At 48.9% G+C, this 24686-nt stretch overlaps 1 protein-coding gene across 1 annotated transcript in view; it reads left to right on the top strand.

Annotated features, from left to right (window-relative positions):
- Positions 1-24422, top strand: part of JAG1 (jagged canonical Notch ligand 1) — a 36363-nt gene extending 11941 nt beyond the window's left edge. Inside the window, exons 4-26 of the mRNA XM_042980911.1 lie at positions 3463-3717; positions 5424-5484; positions 9333-9463; positions 9958-10077; positions 10508-10621; positions 11852-11965; positions 12558-12671; positions 13089-13135; positions 13476-13649; positions 14260-14410; positions 15182-15346; positions 15748-15861; positions 16390-16503; positions 16609-16722; positions 16859-16975; positions 17473-17500; positions 17967-18052; positions 19444-19557; positions 20151-20260; positions 20383-20616; positions 20792-20923; positions 21099-21249; positions 22161-24422. Coding sequence (XP_042836845.1) covers positions 3463-3717; positions 5424-5484; positions 9333-9463; positions 9958-10077; positions 10508-10621; positions 11852-11965; positions 12558-12671; positions 13089-13135; positions 13476-13649; positions 14260-14410; positions 15182-15346; positions 15748-15861; positions 16390-16503; positions 16609-16722; positions 16859-16975; positions 17473-17500; positions 17967-18052; positions 19444-19557; positions 20151-20260; positions 20383-20616; positions 20792-20923; positions 21099-21249; positions 22161-22618 — 3218 coding nt within the window. The 3' untranslated portion in view covers positions 22619-24422. The remainder of the gene's footprint in view (positions 1-3462; positions 3718-5423; positions 5485-9332; positions 9464-9957; positions 10078-10507; positions 10622-11851; positions 11966-12557; positions 12672-13088; positions 13136-13475; positions 13650-14259; positions 14411-15181; positions 15347-15747; positions 15862-16389; positions 16504-16608; positions 16723-16858; positions 16976-17472; positions 17501-17966; positions 18053-19443; positions 19558-20150; positions 20261-20382; positions 20617-20791; positions 20924-21098; positions 21250-22160) is intronic.
- The last annotated feature ends 264 nt before the right edge of the window (positions 24423-24686 follow it).

Below are 24686 nucleotides of genomic sequence, written 5' to 3'. Positions count from 1 at the left end.
TTCACGTTCAGAAACAAATTTGGCATCTTCTCTCTTCAGATGAGGTCCTGCCTAGGGCCCTTCATGGATGACTGGCACCGGCATTTCAACACGTAGAACCATGAGCCAGAAATCTGGAAGACACCCTGTGTACCTCCCTTTCTAAGGGAGCATCCATAGTATCCATATCTAATCCACCTCCAAGTTCTGAAAATCTCTCCAACAGTTCACTGGAATCCTGCCACCTCTCGCCACATCCCCTGCCACTGTCCTGGTCCAAGTCCCCATCTGCTAACACCTGAACTCCTACACTAGTGACCACATTAGTCCATCCATATCTACTCCTGTCCACCTCCCACGCTTCCTCCATTCTTCAGCCATCCTGGTCTTTTGAGTGTTTCATTTTTTTTACCTGAAATATGATCAACATATAGTATCTTCTATTAGGTCCTGGTGTACATTTGGATTTGATTCGATTATCATCTTCAGAGATCCCCTTGGTGGCTTCCTGATAGTCTTGGGACAGATCTCTGTGTGGCCCAAAAGGCCTTGCACAGCCATCTTGTTTCTCTGCTAGCTCCAGCCTGCATGCCACACTGTCCTCTACCATATCCATATTCTGGTCCTATCCCACCAGTCACCTTTCTGTCCTCAAATGCACCATCACATTCTGTCCTGCCACAGGGCCTTTGCATGTGCTACTCATGTAGGCTGGAAGGTTTTGCTTATTACTCTCTTCAATCTCTGTCCCTCCCATGGGACTGTACTTCGTGAGGGCAGAGGCTAAGGTTGTGTAGCAACCCAGGTGGAGTTGGCTACTCTTTGAGGGCCAAACAAGTTGGAGATATCCTGTCTTCAGATTAGAGGCAGAGCCCTGAGGTTTAGGACCGAGAATTCCTTCTCCCATCAGCTCTGCAGAGAGAGAGCCTGGCCCAGACAAAGCCCAGGTACTGTCTGTGTGTTAGAGAGTGCTGTCTGAGCCTGGCGTTCCTGGCATCAGTCCTCCGAGGTCATTTCCATTATGTTTCAAAACTGTACTACATAAGGGTACAGATTTTTCCTTTTTCTCCTGTACAGATGGTTTCAGTGTATGGGACTGTTCTGTAGATACGTGAACACAAACCGGCATACTTAGACCAGGTTTTCCTTCTAGCTTCACCATCTTGGCTACGCTCCTGTCTAGTAGGTTTATGGGTTAGTGTGGCCCCAGGGTTATGCTCAGACTCACCTCATTACCTCCATGGCCTGCAAGGCTGGGGGGCGGTGGGGCAGGCTTTGTGCTCCACTTTCACACAGCTAAGGTCTCAGGAGGGTCTGTTAATGTCCTTCTCCAGTCCTGAAGCTGGACTCCCAAGTGAACTACTCCAGATGCATTTCTGTGCCCCAAGCTGAGAGGAAGTGGGATTCAGGTGACAGCAGCTTAGAAGAAGCAGGCAGCAAACTGGCTGTCTTGTAACCCAAATGCCAGAAAGCGTGCCCTAGACACACCTGACTCCCTGCCTGGGGGCTGCCAGGGAAAATCTGCCACACAGGTGTGAGGGTAGGTCTACAGATCTGTTAGCCACATCGAGGATTCTGAGGATTCTGAAATGATCATTCTCCCATCTCCTAGAGATGGGAGGAAAGTATACTGAACTACTGGAAATGACCTGTCCGCCTGGGCCTTTAGGATCGCCCTGGGCTCCTGTCTCAGTTGTTTGTTGTCGTTACCTGCCTGAGAGATGCTGGAGGCCTTCGAGCCACGTGTTGAAGTAATTCCTTTATGCAGAACTCATAATCACGTGGTAATAGCTTGCTACATTTTCAAATTAAACCAGCAGAGCAAACATACAGTTAATGGAAGGACATTTTTGTCATTCTTTGGCCTGTGTTTATTTGCAAAACTTAATGTTAGTAAAGTGTTATCTGCGAGTGGTTCTGTGTGTGCTGGGGTGTAAGTCTGCAGGTGTGTGGGCTTGTTCAAGGCTTGTCCTGCCCACATGGCAGTTAAACCCAGAAGATTGACCCTGGGGTGAAGCTGGGAGTCATGTGGATGAAGCCCCCCCCCCCCCCCCCCGCCCCGCTGCCCCAGGAGCGCCTCCTTTCTTGGTCACCTGTTGGGTTTGTATAACCTTGTAAATGAGCACAGGCCCTGAGCCTAGAAAAACAGGGGTGTGGGTGGGTAAAAATCACAGACATTGCTAGTAGGTCCTAATACTGTCTCTCCAAGGTGGCCTTGAATTTGACAAGGCGGTGAAGGGTTGGTGTTGGCAGGTTTAAGAAAACAAACAAGACCAGGCTGGGGTGCCTAGTGCCTTGTTTCCTTTTCACAGCCCTCCCCTGGACTCCTGGCACCCAGTGTTTGGATTTATTTTCGTACCTGTCTCTTTTCTGAGACTAGATTATAAGTGACCTCAGGGCAGGGACCACTTCTTATTTCTCTTGAGAGCTGCTTGAGCTCTGGGCGTGTTTATTTTCAATGGGCACCTTTTAAAGAGCATGACTCGGCTCAGAAAAACCCTCAGTCTACCTGTCGCTAAACTAGGGTGCGTTACTTTCCCGTGTGCCTTCTGGGCAAAGGTGAAAGGTGAAACGCATCAAGTTTGAGGTACAAGTGCAAGGCAAGTTTATCACTTCTTAGGAACGTAACTCTACCCCTCGGCTCCAATGAAGAGTTTGAAGTAGGCAAAGTCTTTCTAAAGCAAGACACGAAACTCTAAAACCAGAAGAGAAAGATGGCTAACCTTTACCTGGGATAAGGTGCTTTCTAGAATACGTAAAGAGCTTTTGCAAATTGGTATGACCAATAACACAATAGAAAACTTGGCAGAGGAGAGAAACAGGTTACAGTTCACAGGAACAGATACAAATGGCTTTGTAACCACGTGAAGGGGTGCTCACCATCACTTAATTAAATGCTAATTAAAATAAGAGCTACTTCTCTCCTTATCAGGCAAAGATCAGAAAGTTTGATAGTATATTATGTTGGCATTGCTGTTGGGAAACCCAGTTTCCTGTGCAGGGAGAAGGACAGGTTGACGGCATCACTCATGGCTGTTTGGGGTTGTCTGCGGATGGGAGTGATGGGTTGTGCTGTCTTCTGACTCAGCACTCCGTTTCTAGGGTGTCTCTTACTACTAGAACCAGGCACGTGGACAGACAGTTTCAAGGATGTTCTTTGTGGCTTTGCTTAATTGTAAAAGGCCAAAATAACCTAAATGCACATATGTGAGGAACTAGGGAAAATGTATTTCATTTTATTCCCAGATTGTGAACTACTATGCACCCATTAAAAAGGGTAAGTAAATGTGTAGGCTTCTGGGGAGGGGGACACACTTTTCATTTTTCTGTCCTTTTGTACTGTTTGAATTTTATACCACGTGGGTTTTAGTTATTAAAAGTAGGCAAAATGGTCAGGGAAGGAGGCTCTGATGTGAATGTTAATGCGATCAGTGCTTTTTTTTATTGTTGGTGTGTGTTTGTTTTTTTCCCCCCTGCCTCTAGAGCCTGACAGCATTATTGAAAAGGCTTCTCACTCGGGCATGATAAACCCCAGCAGGCAGTGGCAGACGCTTAAGCAGAACACAGGGATTGCCCACTTCGAGTATCAGATCCGCGTCACCTGTGATGACTATTACTATGGCTTTGGCTGCAATAAGTTCTGCCGACCCAGAGATGACTTCTTTGGACACTATGCCTGCGACCAGAATGGCAACAAAACTTGCATGGAGGGCTGGATGGGCCCTGAATGTAACAAAGGTGTGTGGGCCTGTGCTGGGTGGGTTAATAGGCTGGGAGTGGCTGTCGCTGTTGGTGTCCAGTTCTCTCCACGCTGGGTCAAGTGGCTGTCTCAGGTAGTGTGGGGTAGGGGGGATATTTGGTCTGTTTTCTAGGCCTGAGGCATAAAGATGCTGAGCACAGAATGCTGTTGGTGCCCTCATCCCCGCCCCCCACTGTTGAATGTTGGCTGCTAACAGCTCACAGCTGTTTCTTCTCTGGAGCATTGTCCTTGGCCAAACAGCCACTCCCTGCCCCTTCCCTACTGCTCACAGTCTGTGAATGACTGGATTGGGGGTACAAAGGCCAGCCCTGCTGGCACTGTGTGCTTCCGTTCACACTCCAGAGCTTCCCCTGGGATCAGGTTGAAGCCAGACTCCAGCTGAGACCCCTGCTCAGCTCCTTCCCTTGCCTCCATCTGCTGCCTTCAGTTCCCTTCTCCTGTACCCAAATCCCTTTCTCAGGCTCTGCTTCTAAGGGAACCTGACCTAAAACAGATGCTACATGGGACAGGGCTAGCTCAGTGCCTGAACCTACGATCCTGTAGGAAATGACAGCCCCTGAGCTCAGGGTGGCCTTACAGCAAGCTTTCACTGTGCATCTGTGGGGGCCGTGGCATTGAGGGGTGGGGGTGAGTGGTGAACCTGAGCTTTCCTACTTGTGTAGAGTTGGGCCCATCCACAGTAGTTCAGGCTTTTAGATGTGCTGTCTGCTGTCCCAGCCCTTCTGCCCAGATTCAGTGAGTTAGCACACAGACGCAGATGTTCACAGAATTATCTGTGGTCTTTACCTTTACAAAGCTTCTAATTCACTGCAAATGGGTAAGTCTGACCAGACTAGGCCCTCACAAACTTCAATGTCCTCTGCTAATTTCACATAATTTGGTAAATTCTTTCAAGATATACCCAAAAAGGGAGTTTTTGAATTGTGACTAAGGAGTGGGACGAAGAGGAATCTTCAGGTCTCCTGGACTTTTCTTAAATAACTAGAATTTTTAAAGGATGGCATTTCTGGGATCGAGATCAATGAATTGATAAACATATAGTAGTTGGTGTTTTAAAAATCAGTAACAATTACTTAAAAACCATGTGTAGTATTTCTTACCATCTGTTCAAATTTTTTTCTTTTAATCAAGGAAGCAGAATTGCTTTGTGAGGCTACTTCACAGAAGTGCCACCAGAGCTGGCCCCCAGATTAGCCTGCCAAATGAAGCCAGCCTGCTTGGCTTTGTTAGTCCCCTGGGATTTTTGAGACATCAGGCATTCTAGGGGATGGTGATGTAGGGGTTAAGAAGGCTGGAGCTCATCTGAATGTGCTGGGATGGGACTGAGTGGTTGAGATGAGGAAGGATCACAGCTCCTGTTCTCTTGGAGAGGGTGGGAACTGACAGGGAGCAGGGTAGCTATTGTTTAGACAGACTGGATGAAGATCCCCCTCCCCCATCAACTTGCCTGCATTTTGTTTCTGAGTAGGATCATGTTTTGAAGATCTGCTAGCACGGCCTTGAAGTTTAAAGCTGGATTTGCTATTTGGGCACCTCCCATCTTCCTCTCCTTACAATGGACTTGACATGAGATCTCTTAAAATCGTGGATTTTGTAGGCTTAATGCACTAGGCCATTCTCATGATGGTGGTGGTGCACGAAACCATGTGCTTGACACATCCTTCTGTGTTGTGTTTTTTTACAGCTATTTGCCGACAGGGCTGTAGCCCCAAGCATGGGTCTTGCAAACTCCCAGGTGACTGCAGGTAAATGACTAGACTTATTATCTTTTAATTCTTTAATGCAAGTGAGGGACTGAGTTTATTGTGAATACGCCTCTTTTCCTTTGGAGGGCAAGAAAGCTTTAAAAAAAAAAATTCAAATAGGCACATCCGAAGCTTATTAAATTATACCAGCTGTCTGGTGGAATGTGCACACTTCTCTCTTGGAAAAAAAAAAAACTCTTATGGGCATAGTCAGTGACTTCATGTATTAACTGTTCTGTAAATTGATAACACGTTTTTATAATCTTCCCCTTAAAGTGCTAATGGATGAGATGGAGGGATGTGGGTTTCTTTGAGTCTGTCTCCTCCCCCAACCTTGTTTGCCATCTCCTAGCCCTCCCCCACTTTTCCCATCAATAGGGGACAGCGGAGCATTCTTTAGAATGGGATTAGTACAATCTCCTGGCCCCTTTGCAGGCGGGAGCCGGCCGGTGCTGAGAGGTTAATGGCTGCGCTGGAATCTTGTCAGTTGAGCCTGATGAATGTAGACTTTTGCTGCTGGCCTTTGAAGTCTGTTCTTTTATGGTCCCGGACAATGCAGAAGCCAGAGACCCACCCGACTGGTTCACGATTACAGTTTTTGGAGCCTTCTTGAAATGTACATTATGCCCATTTAGGAAAGGCTTGCTTCAGGAAATAGTGTTGGTGTCTGTGGCATTTTGACACAATCTCCCACTTTACTCTCCTTCGTCCCAAATCTTCAGGATTAGCAGATTGAGGGTGACACCAAAAGGATCCCTGGGGCCTCTCATTTTTGCCCCAGACGCCACCCTGGTTTGAGCCAAGGGAAGCATATAAAACAATCTAAACCAGTGCATCTCAAACAGATGTTACCTGGGGCTCTCGTTCTAATGCAGAGACTGATTCCATAGGTCTGGGTGGGCCCAAGTCTCTGCATTTCTAACAAGCTCCCCAGTGCTGCTGCTGTTGCTGGTGGGACCAGACTTTGGGAATCACTGCCCCCAACCTCAGTACTCAAGTCAGAATTCCCTTGAAGTGACCAGAAACCGTCAAAATTCAGATTCCTGGGTACTGCCCCCCACCCACTGAACCCCAGTCCAGGGGTTGGCCCAAGAATCTGCATTTTGAAGAGCCTACCAAGTGAGTGTATTTTGAGGACTGCCGCTCTACAGAGAATTCTCTGTGGTCTTTACCTTCATGGCTCCACCACGGCATCTGTTCCCCTCCCATGCAGGGGGGACACTGAGCTCTGAGGCTTGACACTGAAATGAGAACCAAGGCAGCTGGAAGTCCAGTAAAACCAGGCTGACCTGAAATTGTCTCTTCTGACACTTGAGAGAAAAGTTTATTTTCTGGAAGGCTGGGTGGGTTCGCATATGAAGCCCCATGGTGGCAGCTGACGGTAGTATTTAACAGCATTGCTGTCAAAGGTTGAGCAGGAATCCACCTACCTGTGCTCTTCATAATTAAGGGTGTCCTGGAGAAAGTCGGATCAGCCGCGCTATTAGCCACTCTGGGCCTGCTCCGCGTGCAGAGCTCAGATGGATATCAGCGGAGTCCGACCATGATTTCTGCTGCTGTCATCAGAATAGGCATGCTGCTGCGCAGGGGAGGGCCCTCCCAGCCAGAACAACAGGCTTTGTTTCCAGAATTTAGCCCTTTCTCTTTCGAAGTCTCCCCTCCCACTCCCTGCCCAGACACGCACCGGTGCCCTTATTTACTTAAGGTGCGACTTTCCCACACGTCATTTGCATAGTCTCCTCAGCCCATCTTGTTCTGCCTACCTTGAAGGAAAATCAAAACAGAACCTTCTAGCCCAGGAGGTTCAGGTTGTGTCCTGCTCCAGAAATAGCTGAATGGCGAGTTACCCTGTAAGTTGTCTTTTGGATTATGTATTACAGAGGTGTTTTTTTTTTGTTTGTTTGTTTTTTTATCCTCACATGAGAAACCTTTACTGGTTTTGTTGTTCCCAAGTAGACTGAGATTCCTTCTCCTGGTTGCACATGCTTGCTTTATTGCAAGCCTGCCAATAATATCAAACTTAATGATGAATCATCATATGAAGACAGTCACTTCAAATTCTCATGAGAACCTTAATCATAGATTATTTAACTGGGATAACTTTGTGGATGCCTCTTTAGGGTCAGTATTTTTATTTGTTTTCTTTTGAAGTCATCTGTGGCCTCTTGTGGTTTCTTTTTTATGCTTGGGGATCCAGCGCTCATTAATTAAGAGGTGAGGTTGGGTCCTCAGCTGCCTCTTCTTGCTTTTATTAGGCAAATGGAAGAGGTGTACTGATCCTTAATTTGGAAGGGAGTAAGAAGACAGTAAGAAATACTGCTATTTCCAAATCAGTTCCCTCTTAATATTTCAAGCTAGGAATATTCATCTTTTACTGAATGAACCCCGCCCCCCCCCCAACTCCCACGAACTTGAGTGTCCCACTTTCTTAACGAAATTTCTGCCAGATTTTTTTCTTTACTCCTCTGAATGGTCACTTGTCATTTAGACTAATGTTCTGTTTTACATAAAGCCAAATCCTCTGTCTGATTCATTTTAAACCACGCATTCTGGTGGTTCTTTGAACTGGGGTGTGGATGGCTTGTTTGTAGAAGTTAGGAAGTGGTTAGTCAGTGTTCTCAGGGGTTAAGTTGACTCTTGGCCGTGGGTGATTAGCTATTAGCTGGATCCCTATAATTTTCCCATGACAAGGATTTGCTAGCCTGCCTCCAGCTCTCTGGAAACGGAAAGCTTTCCCTTCTTGGGGGTGCTTGTTTTCCAGAGTTACAGCTGAGTGGTTGGGGGTGGGGGAGGGTGGTGGTAGTTCTTCCCTCAGCTTTTCCCAGGTCCTGTTATAGAAATACTCTGCCCATCCCTGTACCAAGTTCACCCCACCTTCACCAGGCTTTCCAGGGGCCCCTCCTGTTTGTCACAGCTTGAGTTTTGAGAAGGCAGTTAAAGTTTCCAAGGGCTTGAAACTTGAGGGGCTGGTGGCTGAGACCCTGCCCCTCCTCCACCCCAGGTGAAGGTTTATGTTTGTGTTTTTGTTTGGGGATCAAAGGCACCATTTGGCCTCCGAAGAGTCTGATTAATGAGGCGCTTATAAAGGAAACTCGACTCTGTTCCCCAATACTAGATAAACTGGGTTGACCTTTTTTTCTTTTTAAAGCAAAGTGAGAAATAACTATAAAATGAATTAGCCTAAGCAGCTCTGGTAGTGGGTCGTAAATTATCCATGGGATTGGTTCCAAGTGCTGTTGCCTCCCTCACCCTCCTGCAAAAGTGGGTTCCGAGATCTCAGCCGCCTCTTTGCCAGAGGAGGGTCCCCCCTTCCCCACCCCCCCTTGTGTGATTTCCTAAAGCCTCATCGGGAGGCAGCTTCCTGCCGCACTGGGGTGTCTTGTTGCATTTTTGCGCGCTGGGGTCGTGACTTGCTGTTTAGACAAAGAGCCTGGCCGCTGTGTAAAAGCTGCCAGCAGTGCCGCATTTAGGAAGACTTTCACATGGCTATTGTCACCCGAGAGTCCTTCCTTCGCCTCCGTAGCCAGCGGGGTCTTGATTTATTCCATGCCCCCACCCTTGCACAGCCTTGTGAGCCTGAGAAGAGAGTGGCTTTGTGAGGGCAGCCCCCGCCGGCCTCTCCCCAGACAGCCCTGCTTTTGTAGGGAGTCGCCTGGGAGGGGACCTTGGCCCAACTACTGAAAATGTTTATTTAGACAGAGCCCCCGCGTAAACCTTGAGAGTCAACTGTCCTATCCCCCGAAATGAAACAAGACAGGAAAGGCCTGGACTTCTTAGCCTTGCTTTAAATGACGTTGCGCTCCCCAAATGTTTCAAGGACTAAAGCAGAGTGTGCTGTCTGTCTCCAGGTGCCAGTATGGCTGGCAGGGCCTGTACTGTGACAAGTGCATCCCGCACCCGGGGTGCGTCCATGGCACCTGTAACGAGCCCTGGCAGTGCCTCTGTGAGACCAACTGGGGCGGCCAGCTCTGCGACAAAGGTAGGGCCCTTGGGGACTGGATCTTGGGGCAGGACGGGGGCCTTGGGCACAGGAAGACTTAAGGGGTGGGGCAGCCAGAATCGAGTTTTTTACTTTTGTTTATTTTTATTGGCAGGGACTTTTAATTCTGAATTTGAATTTGCTTTTAGTGCTGGGGTTGGCGGTATTTTTTTCTGGTTTTATTTTTATTTTTTAATGTTTATTTTTGAGAGAAAGCACGAGTGGGGGAGGGGCAGAGAGAAAGGGAGACACAGAATCCGAAGCAGGCTACAGGCTCTGAGCTGTCAGCACAGAGCCTGACGTGAACCCACAAACTGAGATCACGACCTGAGCCAAAGTCAGACGCTTAACTGACTGAGCCACCCAGGTGCCCCTTCAGGTTTTAGTTTTGAAACAGAAACGGGGTGGGGGTAGGGGTGCAGCTAGAAACATGGCAGGTTAGCAGCCTGTATTGTCTTCTCTGAGCTGCTCCCATCCTGGGGTCTTTCTGGCAGATCTCAACTACTGTGGGACTCACCAGCCCTGTCTCAATGGGGGAACTTGCAGCAACACAGGTCCTGACAAGTATCAGTGTTCCTGCCCTGAGGGGTATTCAGGGCCCAACTGTGAAATCGGTAAGTGGCCCAGGCAGGATGAGACCCCTCCCTACCCTCAGCTTGAGAAAAAAAATAACAACACGCTTAAGGACACGTAAAAAGATGAAAATACCCTCCAAAGTGAAGACTGGTTGTCTCAGCAGTTCTGTGGGTCTTTGAAAGTTCCTTTGAGCAGCGCCAGTGTTTGTGGTGATGCTGGCTAGCGTGGGGGGTGGGGTGTTGGCCATGCGGCTACCCAGCTCACAGATGCCTTGGAATGTGACTGGAGACACTTAGAAAGAGGACTTCCTGTCTCTTGTAGACACAGTGGGCTTATAGCACATGCTTGCTTTCATTTTTTCGAAGCGAGCTTGAGCTGGTGGCCCAGGCGTGGGACTTGGCGGCGGGGAGAGGACGTAGGTAGCGACAAGCGGGAGCCCCTTGCTGACTGCCCTCCTGGTTTTCGCAGCGGAGCACGCCTGCCTGTCTGACCCCTGCCACAACAGGGGCAGCTGCCGGGAGACCTCGCTGGGGTTTGAGTGTGAGTGTTCCCCGGGCTGGACGGGCCCCACGTGTTCCACGAGTAAGTCTGGGTTGTGGCCTGTGTCTTTTCCAGAGGATCAGATACGGGGTTGGGGGCAGGCGCCTGGGCTTGGTTCAAGGTCAGGTCTCAGTGGGAAGGGGTGGATTCTGCCAGCGGTCTGGTGGGGAGTCTGGCTGGGGCTTCCAGCCTTTGCGCTGGAAGCCTCCCTGCACCCTCATCCTCCTGCGCTAAGTTAGCACGTGTGTCTGCTACTGAAGAGCCTTCTCCATGGGAGACCTCCATCCTTTGCATATGCTCCCTGGAGCTCTGCCTCCTCCAAATCAAGTTCTGGTTCCTGCAGCCATGGAGAGGCTGCCCGTGGGTGAGGCTGTCACTCCTGGATTTCATCATGGGTGCAGGTGGCCCCCAAAGAGAGACCTGGGCTATAGGGTTGTTGTGGCTGCAAGGCCTGGCTGCATGTCAGGACCACCTGGGTGCCGGACAATGCAGATGGGTCCTTCCCACAGTTTCCCTTTGGAATTGGGGAGTCCACATTTTGTAACAAGCACCTGGGTTTCTGAGGTGTGGCCAGGCCTGAGAACCACTGTCCTCAGCACCCTGAGTGCAGCACGCACAGTCGAGAATGTGGGTTCTGTGGTCGGATCACCTGCGCTGGCACTGTGGCGCTTGCCTGCCTCTCCTAGGGCCGGTCTTTACCTCCCGGTGCCCTGTTTAAAGGAGACAGTAGCAATTCCCATCTCTTAGGGTTGTGAGGAACCGATGACCGAATTCCCAGAGAAAGCCTGGTACTTCAGAAGTGGGTAGTAGGTGAATGAAGAGGCCACTGTATATAGTCCAGTGTAGAGGGTGTGGGGTGGGGTGTAGACCCCAGGTATGGAATTTTGGGAAAACTCTGTGAGCAAGTAAGAATAATGTTTTCTACCAGTAAAGAAGAGTTCTTTTTCCTTACTACTTCTTAGCTACCCCTGAGCCATGCTGGAACTTTCCTTTAAAAATAAGGAGTAGGCAGAGCTAGATGAGCCATGTTACCCATGGGTTGATGCTCTGGGGATCCAGCTGGCTCTCCCTGCTGCTTAGGTTGGGGATTAAATGAACTGGGGCACTGGAGGATTTAAAGCTAAAATCAGGCCTTATCGTCATAGCGGTCACTTCTAGCAGGTGTCTGGCTCTTAAGTGAAGGCCCCTCGTGTAAGGGTTGGCGTTAAATTATCTAATTGTCAAACGGACTGAGATTAAAATGCCAGCTCTTTTTTCCCTTTTGTCCAACAGACATTGATGACTGTTCTCCAAATAACTGTTCCCATGGGGGCACCTGCCAGGACTTGGTTAATGGATTCAAGTGTGTGTGCCCGCCCCAGTGGACTGGCAAAACGTGCCAGTTAGGTAAGGAAATTCCTGCACCGAGGTTAGCTTTGATGATCAGAGCTGTTATAGAAGATGAGCCTGTGGTGGTGTGAGTTTGCACACCATCCTACTAAAAAGTAATTTATTGTCAAGAGTCCGGCGGTCCTGGGAGAGAGAACTCGAATGCAGATGGCCTAGCTCTTTTAGGCCCTGTGGGAAAGTCGTGGGATCCCTTGAACCATGTCAATCGTCTGTCCGAGGAGTGTTCAGCTGGGTTCCAAACGGGGATGGTCTCATGAGGAATGAGCTGTCTGCATTCTTGCTGCCACATTTAAATCCCAGCAACTAGGCTGCGTGGAGTGTTATACAGCAATGCCTGGTGGCTTTCTGCTCTTCCGGCTGGGGGCCAGTTGTTAACCAGCAGCCTGAAAGTTATCAATTAGCATACCTTATTGGATAATGGCTAGGGAGAGGGATCAGCTGCTCAAAATAGAGGGAACCTAGTATCTGGGATTTAGGTTATTAGCATGTCTCCTATTGGAGGCAAACTATTGCTAGGGTGTTTTGGGGGAGGTGGGGGAAGGGGGGGGTAAATCTCCATTTCTCACTACCCCTCCATGTTTTCTTTCAGATGCAAATGAGTGCGAGGCCAAACCTTGTGTAAATGCCAAATCCTGTAAGAATCTGATTGCCAGCTACTACTGTGATTGCCTCCCAGGCTGGACGGGTCAGAATTGTGACATAAGTGAGTACCTTTTGTTTCGATTTTGATTTTTGTGAAACTTGGGTATTGAAGGCTTTGTCAGCCTGTACGTTGGCTCCAGTGCTAAGACTTGAGTGATAAAAGGAAAACCTGAGTGGGAATGTTTTTGGAGAGGGAGTGATCAGTGCAGAAATGAAAACATACACTTTATCAGGCTCATTAGCCGGTAAAACAGCCATATTCTGATAAGGTGGCTAAAACAATGATGTGAAGTTTCACTTGCTCATTCTGGAGGAATTAGGGAGGGTTCCCACCCAGTGTAATAACCTTCTGTCAGGGGGAAGCACACAGGAAATCTGATTTGAGGTTTTTATCTGTCCTGAGCGGAGAGCACTTTTCAATTAAGCCTAGTCTCAATGTAAATTGCCTCTTTAATATGAGGACTTGTTTATTTTTTAGATATTAATGACTGCCTTGGCCAGTGTCAGAATGACGCCTCCTGTCGGGTATGTAAATCTTTGCTTAAATGAAAACCTTAATGATTGACCCAAGTCTGTGAGATTTATGTGACCCTGGGAGAGCTCTGTCCCTCAGGGATTTAAAAATGCAGGTGAAAAGTGATTCTCTGGAAGTTTCGCTTGGGCTTGTGTTAACCCCAGCCTCCTGGGAGCCATCTTGAAGGCATGCATGTAGAAATTCCCCTTCAGCATTTCGGGAGGCTTGGCATTTGGTGATTTCAGTGAATCCGTGGAACGGCAGCAGTCATGCTAGACCGCTGAAGCCCCGTGCTTGTGGAATACATAGAAAAAAGCATGTGTTTCTCCCCCCTCCTTCTTCCTCTTCCAGGATTTGGTTAATGGTTATCGCTGTATCTGTCCACCTGGCTATGCAGGCGATCACTGTGAGAGAGACATCGATGAATGCGCCAGCAACCCCTGTTTGAATGGGGGTCACTGTCAGAATGAAATCAACAGATTCCAGTGTCTGTGTCCCACTGGTTTCTCTGGAAACCTCTGTCAGGTGAGCTGTGCTAGAACCTCCACAGGCCAAGTTTCTACAGCAGAACTCCCTCTGCCTCCTCTCTCTCTGCCCTCTCCTCTCCACTCCCCCTTCCCCTCTTCCTCCATCTGTCTTCCCCTTCTTTCCCCTCCCCCTTCTCCTCCTCCTCCTCTTTCCCCCTCCCCACCTCCTCTCCCCTCTTCCTCCCTTGGTCCCCCACTTCTTCCTCCTCCCCTCCCCCATCCTCTCTCCACCCCCTCCCCCTCCTTGTGTTTGTCCTTTCCCTTCCCTTTCCTCTTCTTTCCTGTTCCCCTCCTGAGTCTGTAGTTGCCATCCAGGGACTAGGGACTTTTGCTAGGCAAATGCAGGTGGAAGGACACGGAGGAGTGGTTTCCTTCGTAGTGTCAGCAGCCTGTCGATTTGACTTGGTGCCCCCGACTCCATGCTCTCCCACTCTGCCCTGTTTTTCCCATGCATATCTGGACAGTCTCTAGGACATAACTGTATATTACGTAGAGCGTTCTGCTCATGGATGCAGGTAAAGGGGTCAGATTCCAGGATCCGCTGCCCCTGAGCACTTACAGTCACACCTTTGTTTCCTTTCCCCCTCCTCTGCTCCTGGTCCTTGCAGCTGGACATCGATTATTGTGAACCCAATCCCTGCCAGCACGGTGCCCAGTGCTACAACCGCGCCAGCGACTATTTCTGCAAGTGTCCTGAGGACTACGAAGGCAAGAATTGCTCCCACCTTAAAGACCACTGCCGCACGACTCCCTGTGAAGGTACCTCCCCCACCTGCGGCCCTGGCTCGTCTCCAGGGCTCAGTCCTCTTTCGCCAGTTCCCCTCGATAGTCTCAGAAGCTGTGTAGCTGAGATTGAAACCCCCTAACCTGATGGCTGGGGGAAGCCAGAACATGTGGGAACAATCCACTCAGGCCCGCCAGTGGGACAGCCACGTCCTGTTCCGGGGTGGGCGGATTTGCAACCCTGAGACATTCCTCAGAGCAGTGCTGCCAGAAGACCTTTCTGCAGCAGTGGACTGTCAGGGAGGGTAGCTTTTAGTGTGACTCCCAGGCCTAGAAACTGATTATTTTCCTGAATTTCAATTCATTTAAATTTAAATAGCCGCCAATGTCCTGTGGCTGTTGTAGGAGGTAGCAGTTTTCAGGTTCTCTGTCCTTTGCTGGCTTTAGTGTGATTAAATAGGAAGGAAAGCTGGCTCTTTCTCCTTTAGTAAGCTTCTGTCAAACAGATGTCAAAGGTAGGATGAGAGGGGCCCACAGACGGACATGTAGGCTTCTTAGCCACCTACGGAGAAAATGCCTTAAAAAACAAACAAAAGACACTTGACTGCCTGGAGTCTCCGCTTTGCCTGTCAATGTGACCTGGCACATTGCCAGAGTCTTGGCCCTCGAGGTGCCTCTTGACTTATTCCCCTCATTAGCCAAGGGGTGCCTGTCTCTAGGAAAGCAGGCTTGGCATGGGTCCTTGCCTTGGGAATGCCGTGTCTTATGGGTCCGCGGCCGTGATCTGATCCCAAGTGTGTCTTCTAGTGATTGACAGCTGCACTGTGGCCATGGCTTCCAATGACACGCCTGAGGGGGTGCGATATATTTCCTCGAACGTCTGTGGTCCCCACGGGAAGTGCAAGAGTCAGTCGGGAGGCAAATTCACCTGCGACTGTAACAAAGGCTTCACTGGAACGTACTGCCATGAAAGTAAGACCCCTCTTTGGGGAATGGTGCACGGTACCCCCACCCTGCCTCTCTGCTCAGCTCAGGAAGCATTTGAGATTGAATCGTTTCAGTTGAGACCAGTGAAAGTTTACTATTAGATCTAGGATCTAAGACAGAGTTGTGTTTATAAGATCACTGACGCCTCTGACCCTTCAGATCGTTTATGTTAGAATATTCTGGAATCTGACTAGTTTGGGTGGTCCCGCTGAGTTTCTTCTTTACTCCCTCCAAGTAGCTTAGCTTATGAGGCATTAAATAAAACAGACAAGGCATCCTCTGGTGCCACCTGGCACCTTGTTTTCTCAGGGGGCAGCCTTGGACCAGTGCCTAGCTATGGCACTAGTTGGCCTTTATTTACCAGCTTCTTCGCCTTCCCTTCACAGACATTAATGACTGCGAGAGCAACCCCTGTAAAAATGGCGGTACTTGCATCGATGGTGTCAACTCCTACAAGTGCATCTGTAGTGACGGCTGGGAGGGGGCCTACTGTGAAACCAGTGAGTCTGTGGTCTTCATGGGCCAGACAGCTCTGGGATGCTGGGGTGAGAGGAGTCTTCACAGGAGGCTTTTCTTTTTAATGGGAGCCTGACCAACCACAAGACCCCCCATAGTTCTTGTCATGGCACAGCACTGCCTGTGTCCTGTTGAATGCCAAAGACAGCCAACCGGAAGGAAGAGCAGCTGAGGAGCTAGAGAATCGGGCTGTGATTAGGATAAATACCCTGCTTGCAGAGAAAGTAATCTTCCTTTTGTTTTGACTGTAACTTGTACCTGTCCTGATTTTAATTTCCACGGGAGTGACAGAAGCCTGCCCCTGTCTTGCCACCTCGTGGTGTTAGAAATAACCCACTCTTAGAAAGCAGTGAAGGTGTTTACGTCCTGGGATGGCTCAGCTGGTCTTGGACCTTGGAGTGGAGAGCATTGGGTGGAGGTAGCCATCACCATAGCAAGGGTGCGGCTCTTACATGCTGGGTGGGCATGGTCCTGGAAGCATCTTCAGCTGGGTGTCTCCTCTTTGATTCTAGACATTAACGACTGCAGCCAGAATCCCTGCCACAATGGGGGCTCGTGTCGTGACCTTGTCAATGACTTTTACTGTGACTGTAAAAACGGGTGGAAAGGAAAGACATGCCACTCACGTAAGTGGTAGCTGACTAGGGCCCCATCTCTGCGACCCCTCCCACCCTCCGTCTTCTGCGAGGAGGGGCTGGCCAGGGGCTCAAGCTGAGATCCTCCTCCTCCAGGTGACAGCCAGTGTGATGAGGCCACGTGCAACAACGGTGGCACCTGCTATGACGAAGGGGATGCTTTCAAGTGCATGTGTCCTGGAGGCTGGGAAGGGACGACCTGCAACATAGGTAGTTTTCTGCCTCACATGGGGTTCGCCACGGCCATCTGGGCACTTGTGACTTTCCCTGGCGGGTCTGGTTCTGGCCTCTCCAGACTGTTTTCGGATCCTCAGGGAGGGTGGTCCTGTCTGTTCTTGTCTCGTAGCCCGAAACAGTAGTTGCCTGCCCAACCCTTGCCATAATGGGGGCACCTGTGTGGTCAACGGCGACTCCTTCACGTGTGTCTGCAAAGAAGGCTGGGAGGGGCCCATCTGTACTCAGAGTGAGTGTCCCCTGCCCCACCCGCCTTGAACTCTCCGAGGGCTGCAGGAGCACATCCTGACACCCTCGGGGACTCGAGATGGAAACCAGAAGCAGAGCTGTTTGATGTCTGCTTCTGCATCACCTGGGTCTGTTCTAATGCACTTGATGGGCTGCAGCCCTGACCTGGGCATGAGAAAGTCGCCGTTGAGATAAGTGGAGACAGATGGTGTCTCGCTTCCCAGCGTGGGTCTGACCAGCAGCCTGTCTCCTTCCATTCTCACAGCCCCCTTCCCGCCCTGACTGGGGCCTCTTCCTGTGCAGTGTCCCACGGCACATGGAACAAAGTGTGTTGCAGGCCTGGTTCCAATTGAGCCAGAGGTCTTAAGCGCATTTTGTTGGTGTTAACTATAGGTCTATCATATGGGTATTATGGAGATCAGTGGTGTTTCTCCTTAAGCTTAAAACTGCTTTGCCTGGTGAAGGCCTTACTATTAAGTTGTCTTTTTTCCTTTGCAGATACCAATGACTGCAGTCCTCACCCCTGGTAAGCATGGCCACCTTTTAAGCCAGCGCTTGTTGGCTGTAGTGTGCATGGGCATCACCTAGGGATCTTGTCTAAAATGCAGGTACTGATACAGGAGGTCTGGGGTGGGGCCGCAGACCCTGCCTGTCGAACAAGCTCCCAGGTGCTGCTCATCCTGCTGGTCTGGACCACACTTTAATTAGCCAGATTGTGCCTTCTTTTGGAGCAGTGATTCTCAACCTTGGCTGTGCATGAGAATCACCTGAGCAGTTTTTATAAGTCTCAATGCCTGGACTGCAAGGGAGACTGAAATTAGACTCTCTGGGGGTGGGACCCCAGCATCAGTATTTTTAAAGTTCCCCAAGTAGTGGTGAGGGCGGCCAAGGGTGGGAGCCACTGAATGTAATTGGCACAGCTACCTGAGGTTAACTGGTGGAGTCTTGGATCGGTAGGCTGGTTACTGAGTGGCCTTTGCTTTCCTTCTCAGTTACAACAGTGGCACGTGCGTGGATGGAGACAACTGGTACCGGTGTGAGTGTGCCCCAGGCTTTGCTGGACCTGACTGCAGAATAAGTAAGGAGCAGCCCTAGTTGGTTTCCCTAGTGGCTTTCTTTCCCCCAACACCAGCCCTTGGCCTGTACTTTCAGTCTTGAAAACAATTAAGGTCACTGCTCCCTTTAAGTAGCCCTGATAGGCAAGTGGCCTCCCACCTCCAGCTGGGATTAAGATAGTTCTGGCTGGAAATTTGCAGGTATCTGCTGGTCCTTCCCCGGGTGGCACAACCCCCTTCTAGGGGAGGCGGTACAAGCCACAGAATCTGACCATTAATCTATTCTGAGGCCTTAAAGGAAGAAGGTGCTTTTTCCCAGGACTACCCTAAAATTATGAGCCAGTGGACATTACCCACAGGGGACGGAGCTAAGGGCAGTAGAAGGGATGAGAGTTGTGGTTTCTAAAGGTCATGCCTTGGTGACATGATTAAAATGGGAGATGGGCAATGAAGTTTGTCAGGCAGGGTGCTTTTGATGTTGCTTTATTTTGAGCCTTTTCCTACTTTTTTATAAGCCTTTTTTTCCTCCCTCCCCCCCAAAAAAAAGTGATGATGTTTTTTTTTTTGTTTGTTTTCATACCCAAATTATTTGAAATTTCACTAGTGCTGGAGATCACCAAGTCTGGGACTGACTGGTCTTCACTAAATAAGGGTACATTTGGTCTACTGCACGTTTCTAAGTTGTGCTGGCAAACTATGGTCTGGGCCCACTGCTTGTTTTTGTAAATAAAGTTTTACTGGCACACAGCCACACTCACCTATTTATATACTGTCTCAAGCTGCTTTCATGCTACAACAGAGTTGAGTAGTCAAGACAGAACTCACATGGCCTGCAAAGCTTAAAATATATGACCCTTTTCAAGAACTTTGCCAGCCCTTGCTCTTTTACTATCTGATAAAAAAGAACTAAAAATTGTGGCCTCCTGGGGCACCTGGGTGGCTCAGTCGGTTAAGCATCCGACTTCGGCTCAGGTCATGATCTCGCAGCCTGTACGTTTGAGCCTTGTGTCAGGGTCTGTGCTGACAGCTCAGAGCCCGGAGCCTGCTTCAGATTCTGTGCCTCCCTCTTTCTCTGCCTCTCCTGCACTCGTGCTCTGTTTCTCTAAAAAAAAAAAAAAAAAAAAAAAAAAAACCCACAACAATAAACCTTAAGGAAAAAAAAAAAAAAAAAAAACAAAACTGATCTGAAAAGATTTTCAGCTAAGTCAGGCTAATGGTGATCTTTGTGGGGCAGTGACTGGTGGAGTTTTTTGGGGTACTGATGATCAGTTTATTTGGGTGCTGGTTACATGATAATTCATCAAGCTTATACTTGGGTTTATATGCTTTTCTATCTGTATGTTAGGTCAGTAAAAACTTAGAAAACCATTATTGCTTCCCATTGGAGCCTAAACTTGAACTGTGTTTCTCCTAGACATCAACGAATGCCAGTCCTCACCCTGTGCCTTTGGGGCAACCTGTGTGGATGAGATCAATGGCTACCAGTGTGTCTGTCCTCCAGGGCACAGTGGTGCCAAGTGCCAGGAAGGTATGTGGGTCAGGCTGCAGCTGGCTGCGTCTTATGGGATGAGCGGGCACTGTGCTCAGGAAGAGAACACAGAGGGGGGATATGCAGAGGGGGCCTCAGGGAAGGGGAAACTTAAGGGGTCCCCTACAAACAGGGTAGCCGTTTTTAGTCAACTCCTGGGCAATTACGCAGTTATGTTGTGTGACAGACCATCCCCCAATGTGTGGCTTAGAGCAGGCATTTGTTTGTATTGATCGTGGGCATGCAGGGCAGGCAGGGTGATAATGTGTTGCAGGGTGGGTTCAGGTCTATTCTGTGTTTCCTCACCCTCCTTGGACCAGCAGCCATATCTGGCAAATGGCAGGCCTGAAAGAATCCAAGCTCAACCATGAAAGACTCAGCTCCCATCGCATCCAGTAATGCTGCAGTGGCCCAAGCAGGTCACAATGCCACGTGCAAAGGCAGCAGGAGAGGGAAGAACACCTGCCCTTTGTTGGGGGGTAACTGTTGTCCCATGGCAGAGGGCACAGGTGTAATTCCTTCCCTAACAGGGAGGGAGTGAAGAGTGGAGAGAACAGTCTATAGAAAAGGACTCCTGCATTCCTGCATTTCAGTTTCAGGGAGACCTTGTATCACCATGGGGAGTGTGATCCCAGACGGGGCCAAGTGGGACGATGACTGCAATACATGCCAGTGCCTGAATGGAAGGATCGCCTGCTCGAAGGTACAGTGTGGGGGATGCCACAGATCACCTGTATCCTGGAGTTGCCATTGGGTGTTTGTCCTGAGCCGCCTGCTCCCTCTCTCTCTCTTTCTCTCTCTCTCCCTCCCTCCCCACCCCTCCAGGTCTGGTGTGGCCCTCGACCTTGCTTGCTCCACAAAGGGCACAGTGAGTGCCCCAGTGGGCAAAGCTGCATCCCTATCCTGGATGACCAGTGTTTTGTCCGCCCCTGCACGGGTGTGGGTGAGTGTCGGTCTTCCAGTCTCCAGCCCGTGAAGACCAAGTGCACTTCTGACCCCTACTACCAGGATAACTGTGCAAACATCACATTCACCTTCAACAAAGAGATGATGTCGCCGGTATGGAACCACTACTTTTTTATTTTGGAATGGAAGGGTGTGTCTGCTGCTTCCAAGGCAGAGTGTCACCAGCTAGGACCTTGTTCTCCTTAGCTTAAATTCCTAACTTCCAAAGAAACAGCCTTTTCTTTTTCTTCCAGTATCTTACATGTGTCCTTTTAAAATGTGATTCTAGGGCCTTACCACGGAGCATATTTGCAGTGAACTGAGGAATTTGAATATTTTAAAGAATGTTTCTGCCGAATACTCAATCTACATAGCTTGTGAGCCTTCCCCTTCTGCGAACAATGAAATACATGTGGCCATTGTAAGTATAAGACTCAGTCAGACTTAATTATGTGACTGCAAGGTAGTTAACAAACTTAAGTTAGCCAGTATCTGAACACAGCAAAGCTGGACTCACATGTTTAAGTAACTTTGAATAAAGCCTACTGTGGAGTGCGGCCCTGACCCTCCATCTGACAGTTCTCCTTTTTCTCCAGTCTGCTGAAGACATACGGGATGATGGAAACCCTATCAAGGAAATCACTGACAAAATCATAGATCTCGTTAGCAAACGTGATGGGAATAGCTCGCTTATTGCTGCGGTTGCGGAAGTGCGAGTGCAGAGGCGGCCTGTGAAGAACAGAACAGGTAGGTGGGAACGGTCCCTTTGAGGATGAGCAAACTGATCTCATCTCACCATCCAACAAAAGCAGCAGGTGGGGTGTTAGTTGATGGTTCCCTGTCTCGAGGAGCCCCCCCGGCTGCCATTTAACCGGTGAAAAAACTGAGGCCAGCTGCCATGACCAAGTACTGGACTTCTTTCCCTGCCATCAAGCTGTGCTCTCAAAGGGGGGACCTCTGTAGAACATGTTGTTTCTAAGGCAGAGTGCACTGAGGCACCTCAAACTCCTGGCCACACAAACTCTGCTGTGGCATTCTAGTGGTGTAGGACGGCCCAGCCTAAGTCCCGTGAACACTGGTTTGATAGGCAGCTCGTTGGCCCTGCAGGACATCCAGGCCCCCCTTTTGGCCATAGCTGCGGTAGCTAGGTGAGAAACAGGGTGCATGAGCATCTGGGACATGTGAGCTCTGCTCCCATCACATCCAGTAATGCTGCAGTGGCCCAAGGAGGTCACAATGCCACATGCAAAGGCAGCAGGAGAGGGAAGAACACCTGCCCTTTGTTGGGGGGTAACTGTTGTTCCATGGCAGAGGGACGGACCCTGAAAATCGGACCCTATAACCAGCTGCCTGAGGAGCCAGTCTTCCCTCGACTGAACCAGATGCTGCTCTCTCCACACGGAGTCAGGAGCCTCTAGGAGTTGCTGCTGTGCCTGGTCTCTGGGGACAAATGTGTCAGGGTCTCCAAGGGCCCGGATCCTGTACTTGCTTATCAAGCTGTGAAGTGACAATATGTAATTGTGAAAAGGGGCTTGTCCCCATAGCACCCCTCGCAGGGACTGAGGACAGGGGAACCACTGTCAGTAGTCTTTTGTTCGTGCGGTAGCTTTCTTTTTTTTCTTTTTTGAGAGTTCATTGGTTTTGTGCCTGCCTTACAGATTTCCTGGTTCCTCTGCTGAGCTCTGTCTTAACTGTGGCCTGGATCTGTTGCCTGGTGACAGCCTTCTACTGGTGCGTGCGGAAGCGGCGGAAGCCCAGCAGCCACGCTCGTGCGGCCTCTGAGGACAACACCACCAACAACGTGCGGGAGCAGCTGAACCAGATCAAAAACCCCATCGAGAAGCACGGGGCCAACACGGTCCCCATCAAGGATTACGAGAACAAAAACTCCAAAATGTCGAAAATAAGGACCCACAACTCGGAGGTAGAGGAGGACGACATGGACAAGCACCAGCAGAAAGCCCGGTTTGCCAAACAGCCGGCATACACGCTGGTAGACAGAGAAGAGAAGCCCCCCAATGGCACGCCGGCCAAACACCCAAACTGGACAAACAAACAGGACAACAGGGACCTGGAAAGTGCCCAGAGCTTAAACCGGATGGAGTACATCGTATAGCAGACGGTGGGCACCGTGGCTGCTAGGTAGAGTCTGAGGGCGCTGGGGGCTTGTAGTTCTTAAACGGTCGTGTCCTATTCCAGTCTGAGGCTGTCGTTGACTTAGAATCCTGTGTTAATTTAAGTTCTGACAAGCTGGCTTACACTGGCAATGGTAGTTGCTGTGGTTGGCTGGGGAACCCCATGCTGCGTCTCACGGCTATGCAAACACAAGCCCCGAGTGCCCTGGTGCACGGGCCCCGCAGCTGCCCCCTCTCGGACCAGGTTCCCAGGAGAAGGCCCAGCCCCTGGGCTGAGCTTCCACCTCTGCCAGATGTCCCGATGGTGATGCAGTCTTAGGATCGTAGTTTTTATTTATATTTATTGACTCTTGAGTTGTTTTTGTATATTGGTTTTATGATGACGTACAAGTAGTTCTGTATTTGAAAGTGCCTTTGCAGCTCAGAACCACAGCAACTATCACAAATGAGTTTATTATTTATTTTTTTTATTGTATTTTGTTGTTGTTGGGGGAGGGGGGACTTTGATGTCAGCAGTTGCTGGTAAAATGAAGAATTTAAAGAGGAAAAATGTGTCAAAAGTAGAATTTTGTATAGTTATGTAAATAATTCTTTTTTATTAATCACTGTGTATATTTGATTTATTAACTTAATAATCAAGAGCCTTAAAACATCATTCCTTTTTATTTATATGTATGTGTTTAGAATTGAAGGTTTTTGATAGCATTGTAAGCGTATGGCTTTATTTTTTTGAACTTATTTTCTTATTACGTGTTGCCTATAAGCCAAAATTAAGGTGTTTGAAAATAGTTAAAAGACAATAGGATGGCCTTCGGTGCCTGGAATACTGGCGGATTTTTTTTTTTTTTTTTGTACGACGTCAGATGTTTTAAAACACCTTCTATAGCATCACTTTAAAACACGTTTTAAGGACTGACTGAGGCAGTTTGAAAATTAGTCTAGAACAGGTTCCTTTTTTTTTTTTTTCTGCTTTAGACTTGAAAAGAGACAGGCAGGTGATGGGCTACACAGCAGTTTAAGGGAACAAGCTGAGCTCCGACTTAACGTAGCCAAAATATGAGTGGTTGAATATCATTAAAAATATCAATTGTGTGAAGGTGGAAGTACACCAGTCTTATTTTGTAAATTCTGATTTCTTTTCACCATTCTTTTAATACTGAACCACTTGTAGATTTGATTTTTTTTTTTTTTTTTTTTGTTATCTACTGCATTTAGGGAGTATTCCAATAAGCTAGTTGAATACTTGAACCTTAAAATGTCCAGTAAGATCACTGTTTAGATTTGCCATAGAGTACACTGCCTGCCTTAAGTGAGGAAATCAAATGCTATTTACAAAGTTGAAGACCCAAAAGGCTTATAAAACAGAGGAATTTCATTGGTTCACCACTGAGACCGTGAAGATACTTTGTATTGTCCTATTAGTGTTATGAACATAAAAATGCATCTTTGATGTGTTGTTCCTGGCAATAAATTTTGAAAAGTAATATTTATTAAATTTTTTGTATGAAACCTGGAACAGTGTGGCCTCTTCTGAGCTGATGGAGTGGTGCTTGGGCTCTGCCTCGTGCCTTCACCACCCCACCAAATCTGTTCTGGTAAGTGGGGTGTGATCAATAGGCTGTGCTTGATGGAGATGTGGAGGAAAAACCTAAAGCCTTGTCAGCCACAGAATTCAGCCAAAGAAGCCAGGGCTGTGAGAGCCCCATCTCGAGGGGGCCTTGATTCCCTTGTTATTCAACAGCAAGTGTGAATACTGCTTGAATAAACACCACTGGATTAATGGCCTGTAGTGTGAAGGTGAATTGTTTGTGAGCACTCATGGGAAAGGCCCACCACACTAAAAGCGTTTTTAAAAAGCTTGGAATTAGTTTTAGGGGAGGAAGAGGGAGATTCAGTGCTTTCGAGTACCCCCCCCCCCCCCCCGCCCCCGGGCTACTTGGATTAATATTAACGTCCTGCCGTCGTCATTCAAGACCACACCCTGGTGGCTTCTGTGCAAGCTCATGCCTCCAGTGTGGTTTCCTAGCTGCATGAGAGGTGATAGTTACA

The sequence above is a fragment of the Panthera tigris genome, chromosome A3, assembly GCF_018350195.1.
Source record: "Panthera tigris isolate Pti1 chromosome A3, P.tigris_Pti1_mat1.1, whole genome shotgun sequence".
Taxonomy (NCBI): domain Eukaryota; kingdom Metazoa; phylum Chordata; class Mammalia; order Carnivora; family Felidae; genus Panthera; species Panthera tigris.
Note: the sequence above shows the minus strand (reverse complement) of the source record. Positions and strands in the feature narration are given on the sequence as shown.